Source organism: Pinus tabuliformis, chromosome 9 (genome assembly GCF_031772625.1).
Source record: "Pinus tabuliformis cultivar Carrire ecotype Pingquan chromosome 9, CPIR1, whole genome shotgun sequence".
Classification (NCBI taxonomy): Eukaryota; Viridiplantae; Streptophyta; class Pinopsida; order Pinales; family Pinaceae; genus Pinus; species Pinus tabuliformis.
Window position 1 is genome coordinate 915,920,137 of NC_142307.1, and position 13,994 is coordinate 915,934,130.

The 13,994-nt window shown below is 40.4% G+C and overlaps 1 protein-coding gene and 1 pseudogene across 1 annotated transcript; one reads left to right on the top strand and one right to left on the bottom strand.

Moving 5' to 3' along the window:
• Positions 1–796: 796 nt before the first annotated feature.
• On the bottom strand, positions 797–7,906 carry LOC149151728 (uncharacterized). Its single transcript, XM_089443245.1, has 4 exons — positions 6,428–7,906; positions 2,344–6,293; positions 1,053–2,228; positions 797–992 (listed from the first exon to the last, which is right to left on the bottom strand). The coding sequence occupies exons 1-4, from the start codon at positions 7,904–7,906 to the stop codon at positions 797–799; spliced, it is 6,801 nt and encodes a 2,266-aa protein (XP_089299371.1).
• Positions 7,907–12,674: 4,768 nt separating this feature from the next.
• On the top strand, positions 12,675–13,744 carry LOC149151729 (peroxidase 65 pseudogene; annotated as a pseudogene).
• The last annotated feature ends 250 nt before the right edge of the window (positions 13,745–13,994 follow it).

Here is a 13,994-nt window from a genome sequence, read left to right on the forward strand (position 1 = left end):
AATACATAATTTCAAAAGATATTGTAGGTATCCATTTTTCCATTAACATTTTTAATATCTTTTATATTTTTTCATTAACTTTAAGCACCATTTTTTACACTTACCAATATAATTACCCTTTACTATTACATGATCAATATATTGTATCATTTTTCCTTCAATATACATCCCTTTATATAAACTTATATAATATTGCTCCCCTCTTACTTAGTGTTAATTAAATTTATTTCTAATAGTAATTAAGACTTCTCACCAATAACATAATAATATTTAATGTAATTACTTGTAAACTATGATCTATAATATACTCTTTATATGAACTATTAAGGAAAGTTTGAAAAAGAGAATATTGATAACAAAGCTTATATTTAAGTGCACAGATAAACATGCATTGTTACCCATGATTAATCGTTCAATCATATGCAGTTTTGTAATTAAAAATTTAATAGTATAATGAATTTCCTTATTTTTTCCCTTCCGAGATTTTTTTTTTTTTTTTTTTTTCTGTAAACTGAGTAAGGAATTCTATTACTTCAAAAACATCGTGAAACTTACAAACTAGCTAGATACATAAAAAATTCATTGCCCGCCCTGAAGGGAAACCGGGACCAGTCTATAGTTCTTAACTGCCATCCATAAGAAGAACATATCTAACCTATCTAACCATACAAAATTGTCTACTATGAAATTCATAAACAGCCTATATCTTGTATGAGACAATTCCATTAAAGATTACAAAATTTGACAAAAAGCCAAACAAAGCCTTTGAAAACCTGTAGACAGCATAGTCCAGTCATCATTGAGCTGAGGTATTCATCTGTGGTTCACCTTCCGCCTTGATTTCGAAACCATTTTCCTTCAGCAACTTCAGAATTTTGTCCAACTTGTAATTTTGGACATTGAGAGTCATCTGGATATTCCTCAATTCTCTTTTAAAAGTAGGGAGTCCATGGACTAATTCCACCATTTCAGCTGCAATTTGCTCCATGGCCCTAGCCAGAAGTCGTTTCATGCCCCAATAAGCATGCAAAGATTATTTATATAAAGACAACCTTCCGCGAGTATGTCCTGGATCAGGGATAAAGGTCTGCCACTCCTCCATTTCTGGGTCTGAAGCTGCCTGCATGGCTTCCTCTTCCAGTTGATCTATAACTGCTCTCATGTGTTGGCTAGTGCCATGAGTGTAGGCTGTTTCTGCTTCATTAATTTTTCTATTCATATCCCTCCTGGCCCTGCCTCGGACCCGACGCTGCGATTGCCTTCCTCCGCGATCCCCTTCATCACTACTCACTCCCATGCTCCGTGGACTTCCTCGAGCTTTCGGCGGCCGTCCTCTTCCTCGGCGACCACCCCTGCCCTCCTCAGAGTCTACTGGATCGTCTGTCCTCCAGATTCTCTTCCCTATCTTCCCGCCTGTCGCCCACCTCAAATCGTCATCTACTAAATATTCATGAATATCAAACTCCTCCTCCGAACCATCAGGGATCTCCAAATAAACGCGCGGTAAGAACTCCTCGTCAATAGCTTTTCCCTTTGCAGCATCCGACAGGCCCTTGACTGGCTGGTCTTCCACCCTTCCCATACTTCTTGTAGCATCCGACAGGCCTTTGACTGGCTGGTCTTCCACCCTTCCCATGCTTCTTGTCCGACGGCCATCTTCCTGTACTCTTCGCCCATCCATACTGGGTACGGCTGTGGGTTGCATGCTACACTCACGCACTCTCTGAATACTAAAATTTACTAGGAAGTGCAGACGATGCCTGGCGCATTTACAGAAGGAATGTCTGATCCTAATCCACCACCCCGCCTTCTTAATAAACACCACTCGCCTGACACCTGCCTTAACACTTGCCCCATGAAATTTAGAATGATTTGAATCGTACCCAATGTATTCATAACATCGCGCTGGGGACCTCGGCAACGTACCCATTACCTGCATTGGGAAACACATCTCACTCGCTTGGTGATCACGATCGCCGTCCTTATGATAATCACACTCCACGCGGTTCCTAAAACCCTGCCAAACATTAACTACCTTGTCAGATCGCTCCCCTTTCGGAATAGGGAAACAGTTAATTATTTTCTTGTAATGCCATAGCCTCATCATAATCCCTTTGTAAGATATTCCGAAATGCGCTCCATCGTGGATCCTCACGGTGTACATCCCAACTCTCATCCATGACTCTTCCTGATGCCTCAGTACTCCAGTTAGCCAGGAAATCTGCAGCCTGATTACCATTGCGTAGAACATGAGAAACCATGATATAATCGATCCTACCAAGCAATTCCGCAATGTCTTGTATGATCGCAGCTGTTCGCTAGCTCATCGCAACTTGTTCCCACCTTTTACCATTCCTTAGTTTAGCTATCATATCAACTGTAATTTTAGAATCCCCTTCCACCTCAAGGTTCAGATATCCATTACGAACTGCAATTCGAAGTCCATTATAAAGGCCCCAGAGTTCGGTTTCATTATTAGTCATATCTCCACCCCATTCCGCATACACCCACCGTGTTCGCCCTGCATTATCTCTGAAGAGGCCTCCCCATCCCGCATTTCCCGGATTACCCTTGGATGCCCCATCAAATGTCAGTTTAATTCGCATATCCCCTGGCAATCTGAAGTGATTTGGGCTGTGGATTAAGTGTCGGTCCCCCCGATCCAGATTAGGGAAAATCAATGTATAATCTAGAGACAAACTTACAAGGATTCGTTGCTCCTCCTGGGGTCCTTTCCAATCATTCTCATCCCATGCCTCAGATAGAATTGTCTCCTTGATTGATCTACATATGGTTTCCCAAACAATTGCCTGTGACGAGGCTTGTCCTTTAAATATGCGCCGATTGCGCTCCTTCCAGACTTCCCATATGGCAAAGCCAATCACCAGAGTCCACAATCGTCGAACAACTTTACACTGAAAATTTCCGTTGCCCCAATGGAAAAAGGTACCTCTGAGACTAGTTGGATCCCGATTTGATTGTCCAAATAATACTCTGATTTCCTCCCATATGCTCTGAGCATAGATGCATCGATTGAGCAAATGCTCCAGATTTTCTTCCTCATGAGAGCACAGATAGCAACGTGATGGTCCATACATACCACGTTTTTGAATGTTTTCCCACGTTAAGATCCGACCATTACAGACCAGCCATACAAAGAACGTCATTTTGGGCCACCATTGAGCATTCCAGATCTTGTTCCATTCTAGTTGATCAGCAACCCGAACCCCCCTTGATTTCCAATGATATGCTTCTTTAACAGTGAACATACCCCGCGTTGTTTTACCCCACCTTAGGATATCATGACCACCTCGAATCCTGATTTTTCGTGAATCCATTTCCCGAATATATCTATGTTCTGTATCCATACTAATTCCATTAGCCCAATTCCTAGGCGGCTTCCATATTCGCCAAATACCATGAACATTTCCGGGGCACCAATAATCTTTGATATGTATCATACCTGCTCTCTGTCCTAACTGTTGAACTTCATGAAGGTTATGATCTTCATTTAGTTTACGCCGCTGCTGCCATCCATCATCCCAAAAGTTTGCTGCACTACCATCACGGATTTCCCAGAAAGCTAAATCCCTAACAATTTCTTTATTATTGCTTGCAAAGTTCCAAATTTGTGATCCTCGGGGAGTGTCTCTTAGACGTAGACGATGTTGAACAGTATCAGGCATGTTATATTTTAAATTCCATATTCTTTTCCATAGATCATTACCCCCCTGTACCCATCTCCACCACAACTTTGCCCCGAAGACCTGGTTAATAAGTTCAGGATCACGAAGGCCTAAACCACCCTCCGCTTTGCTTTGGATAACCTTCATCCATGAGACCAGGACCCATTTCCGTTGCTGTTGCACACCACTCCATAAAAATTTTCCAAGAATTTCCCGCATTTTAGATAAAATACCTTTAGGCGCTTCCATAATAGATAAGGAATATATGGGAATAGACAATAACACAGACTTTAAAAGAACAATGCGGCTAGCCAAATTTAATGTTCGAAATGACCAATTAGCCAAGCGTTTTCGAACTCTTTCCAATAAACTCTGCCAATTTTTTAGACGATGGGAGTATATATCCAGTTGGACACCTAGATATTTAGTTGGCAATTCACTCAATCTGAAGCCTAAGACTCTAGTTAAATGCGCTTGGACTATTGCAGGGGTATTAAAAATAAAAGTGCAAGACTTGTCATTATTAATCAGCATACCTGAAGCCTTTATAAAAATTGCTAAAACAGATTTGAAATTTCTAACCTCTCTGAGCGACGCTTCTCCAAAGAGCATCAAGTCGTCAACGAATTGCTGATGTGTGATAACTAAATTAGGTCCCCACAATCGGAGACCTTTAATTCGATTTTCGTTGACCTCCTTCTTGATCAATCGACTTAACCCTTCCATCGCTAATATAAATAGAAAAGGGGAAATCGGGTCCCCCTGCCGAATACCCCTAGTTACATTAAAAGAGGCTGATGGAATACCATTGATCAATATTGAAAAATGAGGCGTGGAGATCATACTAGTAATCCAATGTATCCATCTGTTGTCAAACCCAAAAGCGGCCAATATGGCTTGAAGATATCTCCAGTTCAACCGATCATAAGCCTTAGATAAATCTAGCTTCATAAGCATTCCTTGCTTTTTCTGGACCTTTAGCGAGTGTATCACCTCCTGCGAAACTACGATACCATCAAGTATTTGGCGTCCCTCCACAAAACCAGTTTGCTCCGACGATATCAGATTAGGTAAAATATACTTCAATCGTTTAACAATCACAGTAGAAATAATCTTGTAAATGACATTGCATAACGCAATGGGTCTGAAACCCTTAGGTTCATCCGAGATGTTATTTTTGGGAATAAGAGTTAAAAAGGTTGAATTAATCCCTGACCATATATGCTGTCTCACTCGAGATTCCTCCACCGCCTCCAAAACTTCGTTTCCAATAAAATGCCAGGTAGCCTGAAAGAATTCGACCGTATACCCATCCGGGCCTGGGGCCTTATTTTTACTCATATTCATGACCACCTCTTCTAATTCCTCCATAGTTACTTTCCGCATGAGTGCCTTATTTTGGTCCGGGGTAACTAATCTCGGTATCTCCCGACATATTTGATGAATAGCCTGCCCTCTGTCCTGCTGATCTTCCGTTAAAATGCCTTTAAAATAATCAAGTAGGAGGTTCTCGATATCTTTTTGCTCTAACATTCGTTCTCCTTCCTCATTCTTGAGTGAAAAAATCCGATTTCGCTGCCGATGTTGGATTGTGGCTTGGTGGAAAAATTTAGTATTACGTTCCCCTTCCCGTAACCATCGTATTCTTGATTTCTGTCTCCACAAAATCTCCTCTTGCTTCCTGCGTTCCTCTAGCTGACTGAGAATTCTACCTTCCTCCCGACGCTTGTCTTCATCTAAACCTTCCAAAATTATCCTCTGTTGGATGTTCTCCATTTCACCTTCAAGTTTATGCTTTTCCTCAAAAATGTTGCCAAATTCCTTTCGATTCCAGTCCTTAATTTGCTGTTTGATTGCCTTAAGCTTCAGCTGAATAGTATGCATTTTACCCCTGCCTCTAAGGTTATTTCGTGTCCACCATTCTTCCAAATTCCTAATAAATCTTAGATCCCGCAACCAAAAAGATTCAAAACGAAAAGGTCTTCTTCCTTTGATTCTTTTCATATCAATCTCCAACCGGATGGGCCAGTGATCAGACCCCAAGGTCGGGAGAATCTGTGCTTCCAGAAAAACATCACTATTAAGGATTTGTTCTGATAACAAAAATCGATCCAATCTGGATGCAATTTGGTGCGAACCTCCCCTTCGATTATTCCAGGTATAAATCCCATTGATTGTGGGAATATCAACTAACCGAAGATCTTTTATCATATCACTAAATTCCTCCATTAACCCGTCCTCTCTCCGAAGCCCCCCTCTCTTCTCATCTAAATTTCTTATCATGTTAAAATCTCCAGCAATTATCCATGGAGAATGGGGATTAAAACTACGCATCATATGGAGATGTCCCAAAAAATCTTTACGATCCCTACTGATATGAGGACCATACACCCCAGTAAACAAAATCTGTTCCCTCATCCCGACCACTCGAAACAAACCAGAGAGTATCCTAGGCATAGCATACCAGTGCTCAAAAATTACCTGCTCAGGATTCCACAATATAGCCAAACCGCCAGCAGTGGCAATAGCATCTAAGGCCATAACCTCATAACCTATTTTCAATTTCCGAATAATATCTATCAATGTCTGACTATCCATTTTCGTTTCCTGTAGTACCATAATACTCGGCTTACCAGTCTGAATTCGTTCCTTCAAATATCTCTGTTTACCACGACTATTTAACCCCCTTATATTCCAGGTAAGCACAATCATTTATAATTTTTGGAGGTTGGTAAAAAAACCTCTGATAGAGGTATCACGCGTCCTGAATTAACAAGAGTCTCACCAACAGCTTGAATTGACTCATTCAAAGTTCTTCTGCCTTTTTTCCTACCACTCTTACCAGGACTTTCTCCTTCCAAATGTGGGACATCCGGATTATCAACAACAGCTACCCGTTTCTCTTTATAGCGCTGAAAAGTCTCCTTATATAATTGCTTCTCATGTTCTGGGATAAACCGTTCATCGAGTTTTTTCCAATCGGCCAGTAATTTCTTTAATATTTGTTCTTCCTCGATTCCAACTTCCTTTTTCACCTCTTTCCCCTTGTTCAAGTTATCAATAGCAACGTCTGTTCTAACTTCTACCTCCCCATCTGGTTCACGGCTTGGACTCCTGCTTTTTCTCTTGCCATCCTTTATAATTTCCATCGGATCGGCCACATTAACCAAATGTTCCGATGGCATTGAGGGAGATGTATGAGTGTCCGCATCTCGATTCTCCTGGGTTGCCTCAGCATCCTGCTCCTTAGATGTATGGAGGACATTAAAACGATTTAGACTTTCAATTGGGGGAGTAGCCTTAGTATGCATTGCAGGAACCCCCGTGTTTTGTTTCCGTTTCCTCTGAACCTCCTGGAAAGTTTGTCCCCCTTCCTCACCTGCACGTGTCTGACTACCCTTCTTCAATTCCGATTCAGCTGTGTCGGCAATGAGCAGCGGACAATCTCTCACAAGATGACCGTACACATGACAACGTCTACAACGAAATGGTATATGCTCATAATCAATGGGCTGTTGCCAGATTTCATCCTGATATTCAAGCTCGATAGACTCTGGAAGGGGGGCCGAAATGTTCATATATACACAAATTCGGGCATAAGAATTATATTTGCCTCGTTTCGTAGATTCCGCAACCTTCACAAAAGTACCTATAGAATTTCCAATTCCTTCCAAAATTCCAGGGTTCCAGAATTCATCAGGGAGCCCAAATAGCCGCACCCATAATGGGGCTGCCATGATTTTTTCCTCATTAGGGTTGTAACGATCCTCCCAGTATCGTATAAACAAACCTGCATTGTTCAGAAAATAGGGGCCATTTTCAAAGACCCGTTCTTTATCCTGTAAGTTTGTGAAGATGACAGTGAAAAATCCCTTAGCTCCCAATTTCAGATCAATGTGTCCCATTGGCTTCCATTTCTGATGGATCCATCTCGTTAAGTCCCTTTCAGAGGGCCAGTAACCGATAAATTTACAGATTAATGCGTGATCCCTCATATAACACCGATAATCTTCTAACGTGTTATTTGGGATGACATACCTGGGTTTTTTCTGAGCTCTGGGGAGACACTTGTTAACCAATCTAGCCTGCCATTGAGAGCCCATCACTGGGATACCGGGAGACTTATCCATCGAACCCCCAGATCCACTATGATTTCCAGACGTTCCAGCTGTAACATTACTGAAGGAGGGGATCTCTCCCCTCCCCTGCCGCGCTTCCATGAGGTAATCCCAAGCGTCCAACGTGATATCTCTTCCCGAAAAACATCGTGCTGATTCTCCTTGAAACCCTTCTTGTGTAGAAACGTACTGTGCAAGTTAGGTGAGATTTTTTTTCCCTTTGAAAATCATGGCAATTTTGGAAAGAGTTTGATAAAATCATGCAAACATTTCTTTAAATCTAAATTAAAATTCAAATATCAAGATTTTGGATACCAATTTTTTTTTTTATAATGCTGAAGGGTTATTTAATCTTATAACAATTTTGTTTGCAGATCCCGAGATGATCTCATGCAAACAGTCCTTTAATCTTTTAGGAAATCCATGCCATGCAAACTCCATACTTGAAAATAAGGAAGAGAAATAAAGCACTTTTTGGTAGACGCGTTTTCGTCCGTCCCAAAGTGACTCGGGAGACCGTGTGAACGATGCAAAGCCTTAATGAATGCTTGCTTTGAACTGGTTCGAACTCTCCTTTTAATAATTTTTGCAACCAACAATTTTATAAGTTTACATGGTGGCAACAATGTAGGAGTTTCGGTTAACAAGTAGCTAAAGACGTGGGTTGATAGCTGCTTACAACTGGTTCCATCCTCTACATTCATTGTTGCTGGGACGATAAGTGCATGGTGGATAATGTTAGCGGTTCACAGTTAACAATTCAAATTGTATGGACACAAAGGTTGATAGATATTTTCATGTCATGATATTTTCATGTGATGAAGTGTGCAGGGTGGATAATATTAACTGGTTAACAATAAACAATTGCATGTGTAAGTGGGTTGATAGATACCTTCATAACATGCATGCGAAGGGTAGTAAAACATGATAAAATAATAAAATGACAGATGTTGAGCCTGATAAATCACCAAAAACCAGTTTCCCCCTTTTTCGCTTCCGTTGATGTGAATATGTTGGTATCGTTTATTTCACGACAATCTTACAAAAACTCGAGTTATGGACTGCCTTTGCCGGGCTCTTCCTTCGGATCACCACATGCCAGGGTGGATGCCCTTACTAATAGTATTGTTTAAATAGTATTTTAGAACTTTGCGGACCCTCTGATAATCTGAATCTACAATTAAGTTAAGGAGATTTTATTTATCAATCTATAATAGTCTCACATTTGGTTCATTTACTCTTTAATTTTTTAAAGGAAAAAATATGTAAAAATAATACACTACGATAATCAAAGGATTTGACCTTCGAACCTTAAACTTTATAATACAGGATCTCCAATCAATCTGCACGATCGAGAATCAAGCTGCACTCCGAGGGCTTGTCACAACCCGAAGGCGACGTTAATACCAATGCTATTTTTTTACATATGTAATACACGTATCCGTGCTCCTTTTTTCTATTATATACAAAGTGTTAGAATGAGCATTTTCCTTTTTGTTCATACTAGTCCGCTAATCAATCAGTGGAGCTCTACCAGTCAGACTAAGTCACATCGTAAAGAAGAATTTATGCTTGCAATGCCTCATTGTACTGGGCACCTCTGATTCTACCAAAAAGCCTGAGCGTTGAAACTATTCCTTGACCACCGCCGGGACGTAGACTAAGGCATTGTGAGCATGGCCATTTTATTTAAAAAAAACTTTGAATACATTCCTCATGTTTCCAGGAAGATTTTAAATGTGTAATGAAAACATAGGCATTTATTCATTCTTCATTCCGGCAACTAAATCCATATATACATATACATACGTAGCAAACTGAAGTTCGAGGCAGGCAACTAACATTCATATACACGTGAAACTGAAGTTCGAGGAGAAATAACATACTATATTCAAGCATAACAAAATAGAAACAAAAAACATGTATGTTAATCAACTCTGTCAATGGCAAATCATATGTGTTATTCACCACCCAGCCATAAGTGTTCATTGTATTCGTCGAGTATAGTTAGCACTCTCTGGGCTATGAGGCGAGAAGGGCTAAATGATATTTTTAAGAGCTTTACTTAGAAATATCGATAACCCCTAGAATATTCTTAAAAATAAAATAAGTATAACCCCTAGATTATTCTTAAACTAACAATCATGTTAAATATATTTCAAACATGCAACCAACGTTACCATGTTTCAACGAATTATGTGTCTTTCTTATTAATGAATCCTCCTTTGCTAGATAGTATCAAACACATACATGGCAGACACAAAGTATGAATGGTAAGCATGAGAGTGTATCTATTATTAACAAATGATATACATTTATAGTACATTCATATGACCTTTGGTTTTGTATTCCAAGGTATACATGGCAGACACAAAGTATGAATGATAAGCATGAGAGTGTGTCTATTATTAACAAATGATATACATTTATAGTACATTCATATGACCTTTGGTTTTGTATTCCAAGGTCTCTTGGACTTCCTTAGACTATTCAACTTCCACACCAACCCTTAGAGGATTAGGTGTCCAACATTCCCCTGCTAATCCGAAGGGTTATGTAAGAGTCCAAGAAGAGAGTTGTAATACGAAACGTGCAAAAATGCATGGCAGCACTAGGCTGAATGTGCTTTCTGAAATGTTGGTATAAAGAGAAATGGTTTAAGGATGACAACCAACAGTAGAACGCTTAGTGTAGTTCCTGGAACTCTTCCAATTCTGGCATGAAGCTGAGGTCTTCTGCTAGAGGAAGTGTTGCCAATTCTTCGAAAAGGGAAACCTTCAACCATGAAAGAGAGGTCTCACCCTGCATAAAAGGGAGAACCTCAACCTGAAAAGGGAGGTCCCAACCTGTGATGGTTTAAGGATGACCAACAACTCTAGAATGCTTAATGCAATTCCTGGAACTCTTCCAAAACTAGCAAGAAGCTGAAGTCTTCTACTAGAGGAAGTGTCCCCAATTCTTTGAAGAGGTATTACCGACTGAAGGCATGCTCAGGGGCATATTTGTCTCGGGTTACAACTCTGAATCTGGTTGCCAGGTTGTGGCTCAGGCTCACTTGATGTGGTTTTGAAGCTTGTAGATGACCATCATTTCCCCCCTTGTCAGATACAAGGTGAGAAGATGAGGAGATAGTAATTGCAACACTTTTCAATATTGGAGAACAAATCCTATTGTCTAAACAAAATATTCTCTTCGCTGTTGAAGCCCATTGCCAAAAAGCGATCCATCCAAGATGAATCTTTTTTCTCATGGGATGTTTGTTTCTGAAGCATCTATTTGAAGAATGACTAGTTTTATGATAGTGTTTACATTGATGAAGATGAAAACAATGATCTTTCATGTGGCCAACTTGGTCACAGTGCTAGCATTTCACAATCTGTTGTTGTTGTTGTGGAAGAGGAGCAGAATTTGGAACAACTGAAGAAAAATTGTCATGAAAGGATCCAGCACTCTGCACTGGATGGCATTGAGTAATATGGAATAGGAAAATACATGCCCTTATCATATCCATGACTTGTTTTTTGTTTACTATGGACAAGCTCTTCCCAAGGTCTGATGATGGGCTTGGGAAGTGCAAATTGAACTTCTGCATGTGCATGCAATTCTATTGCTTCATTGGGAAATGGATCGGAATCAACTACAACATTATTGACTTGTTGCTTAAGGGTGTCTGTTTCAATGTTCTTAACAGAGACAAGTTGAGAAGGATGACTCCACTGTTGAAATTCTGCTCGCTAAAGTTGAGATTCAAGCTCCAAAAAGTCTATTTTTTCCTGTGTATTCTGCAGACATGACTTAATATCACAAAGAGTGTTTTTTCTTATTTTAGCTGTGTCTTCGACAATAGATTGTATCAGAGTTTTCAAGAACTCTAATAATTCACCAATTTGAGTAATTTTTCAAATGTTAAACTTACACTTTAAAAAGTTGATGCCAAAGAATCTGATGCCAATAAAACAAATAATATGCAAATTGTCAAGCTTCCGAAAGATGCATGGATCTAAAAGAACATTTGTTCTTCCCCATGGCCCCCACCAATGATCTTTGACAATAAGATCATCAAAATGGAACCATCATAATAAACGAGATGAAATTTTATTTTCTAGATGTAATGTCTCCAGTTGTGTCTCTGTATTAAGATTGAAAGCTATCTATTTCTTGCCACGCATTATTTTCCAAAAGAACTATAAATTTCAGAGTTAGCTTTGCAAAGAGTTCGTGAATGGGGGAGCTCCTCCTAGAGAACCGATGCCTCCAAATGTTGTTGTTAGACTTCCAACTACGGAAGAACTAGAGAAATATGCTCCAAGACAATGGGATAATTTTCTTTTGCAACTAGTCAGCTATGGCTTTCAAGAAAACACTCCTGAACCTGGTTAACAAAGAATGGTTTCCAGTTTTTTCTGATGGAAACAAGTTCTCAACTCTGGAAGATCATTACAGAGTACAACTCAACAGCTGAGGATAGAGGAATTGATGCCATAGATTTAATTTCTTTTCTACTTGAGCTTAGTTTCCATGCCACTAGTGAGGCTTACAATGTCAATACACTCACAAATATGCAACTGGAGGTCGTGGAGGAACTTGCTGTACTTGGCTTAGTGCCATTTTAGTAGGGTATGAAAGAGAAATGGTTTATATCTACAAAGTTGGCTACAAGTCTAGCATCGAACCTTCCAAATTCATCATCCCGGAAAGCAGTTGAGGGATTTGTGGAGATAAATTTCATGGTATATGCATATTCAACATCTAGATTACATAGATCGAATATCAACTTCCAAATCTAATTGTAAGAGGAATAAGGCAAATAAAGCACCACTATGCATTACAAGTTGTTGTGGGTATGCATTATGGAAAGGTGTGCATAGTAATGACACGGTTGAGCATACTAGAGAAGAAGGGGCTGTATGTGGAGAGGCTAAAACTTCTCTCTCCAGAGAAAGAGCTATCATGGTAGAAATACCAGCAACAAATTTCTTTATCAAATCATCCTCTATGAGATCAAGACCCTCAGGATCAAATACTGATCCATCGTCGTATACAATCTTCACAGCCACTCCATACGAAAATGGCCTAATGCCAAGCTTCTTGCAGCATCAATGAATGCTCGTATATCAGCAATTGTGTGATGGTGATTGAAGCGAGCCACCATGCGTGGTGGGATCCGGTGCATCGTTGTTGGTGTCGTCGATAGGTGTTGGTCACAAGGCAGAGCGGGATGCAGACAGCAATCTATCGTTTCCCAACGACGGATTCAGTCCGAGAAAAGACCGTGGTCGATGCTCAGTGCCTTGGTGTCATCTCATGTGTAGACATTCTCACAATTGCAATAAGAGATCTCATTACTCTGGTTGGGGGGCCAAAGTACCAGGTCAAGAAGGGGTGCAAAGATGGGCTTGTCTCAGAAGCCTCTCGAGTTGTCGGCAATCTCCCAGAAGCAATGATGAGCGTGGATGAGTTAAATTCCTTGTTCGAATACAAGGGCTTCAATCGGTCAGAAATGACAACGCTCTTGCGAGCTCACACCATGGGCTTCTCGCACTCTAATGAGTTGATGGGAAGGATCTACAAAGAACCCAAGGATTCCACCATCGATCCTCACTACGCTGCAGGCCTGGAAAACATCTGGCCCTAGTAGAACCTCAATCCCGACATGGTGCCTTCAATGATGTCCTTTCTCCCAGGAATTTCGATAATGTTTTATATCAGAATCTGCCAAAGGGTTTGGGCTTGTTGGCCTCTGATCAGATCCTGTACACCGATGCTCGGACCAGGGGCCTTGTAGAAACATATGCTTCCGACCAAAATGCTTTCTTTCGGGACTTTGCTCTTGCCATGGATAAGCTCGATAGCGTGGGTGTTAAAACTGGCTATGAGGGAGAACGCAGTATGACTGTTCGTAACCATTCAACATTAACGATTACAGGGGATTCTCCGTAAGGGATTTTTTACCACCGTACATACTAGAAATACCACTACACCTGAACTTCAAAATTGATAGAACTTCAATGGTCGGAGTAGGTGACTTGAACAGGAATGAACCAACACTGGGATCGTTTCCTTTTATTTTGTCAGTACTGCATGCAACAACGTTGGGAAGGAATCAAGGGGATAGAGAATCATTAAATCATGCAAAAGACTAACGCTAGTTTTTTTCTATTTCAATACTGTAGACAGCGCAAGGAAGTTG

Excerpts from the sequence above, each read along its gene's own strand:
- LOC149151728 (XM_089443245.1), bottom strand. The coding sequence starts at position 7,906 with ATGGAAGCGCGGCAGGGGAGGGGAGAGATCCCCTCCTTCAGTAATGTT. Across the intron at positions 6,294-6,427 it reads GCGTGATACCTCTATCAGAG|GAAACGAAAATGGATAGTCA; the intron begins GTTTTTTTACCA and ends ATGGTACTACAG. Across the intron at positions 993-1,052 it reads CCAGGACATACTCGCGGAAG|GGCCATGGAGCAAATTGCAG; the intron begins GTTGTCTTTATA and ends ACTTCTGGCTAG.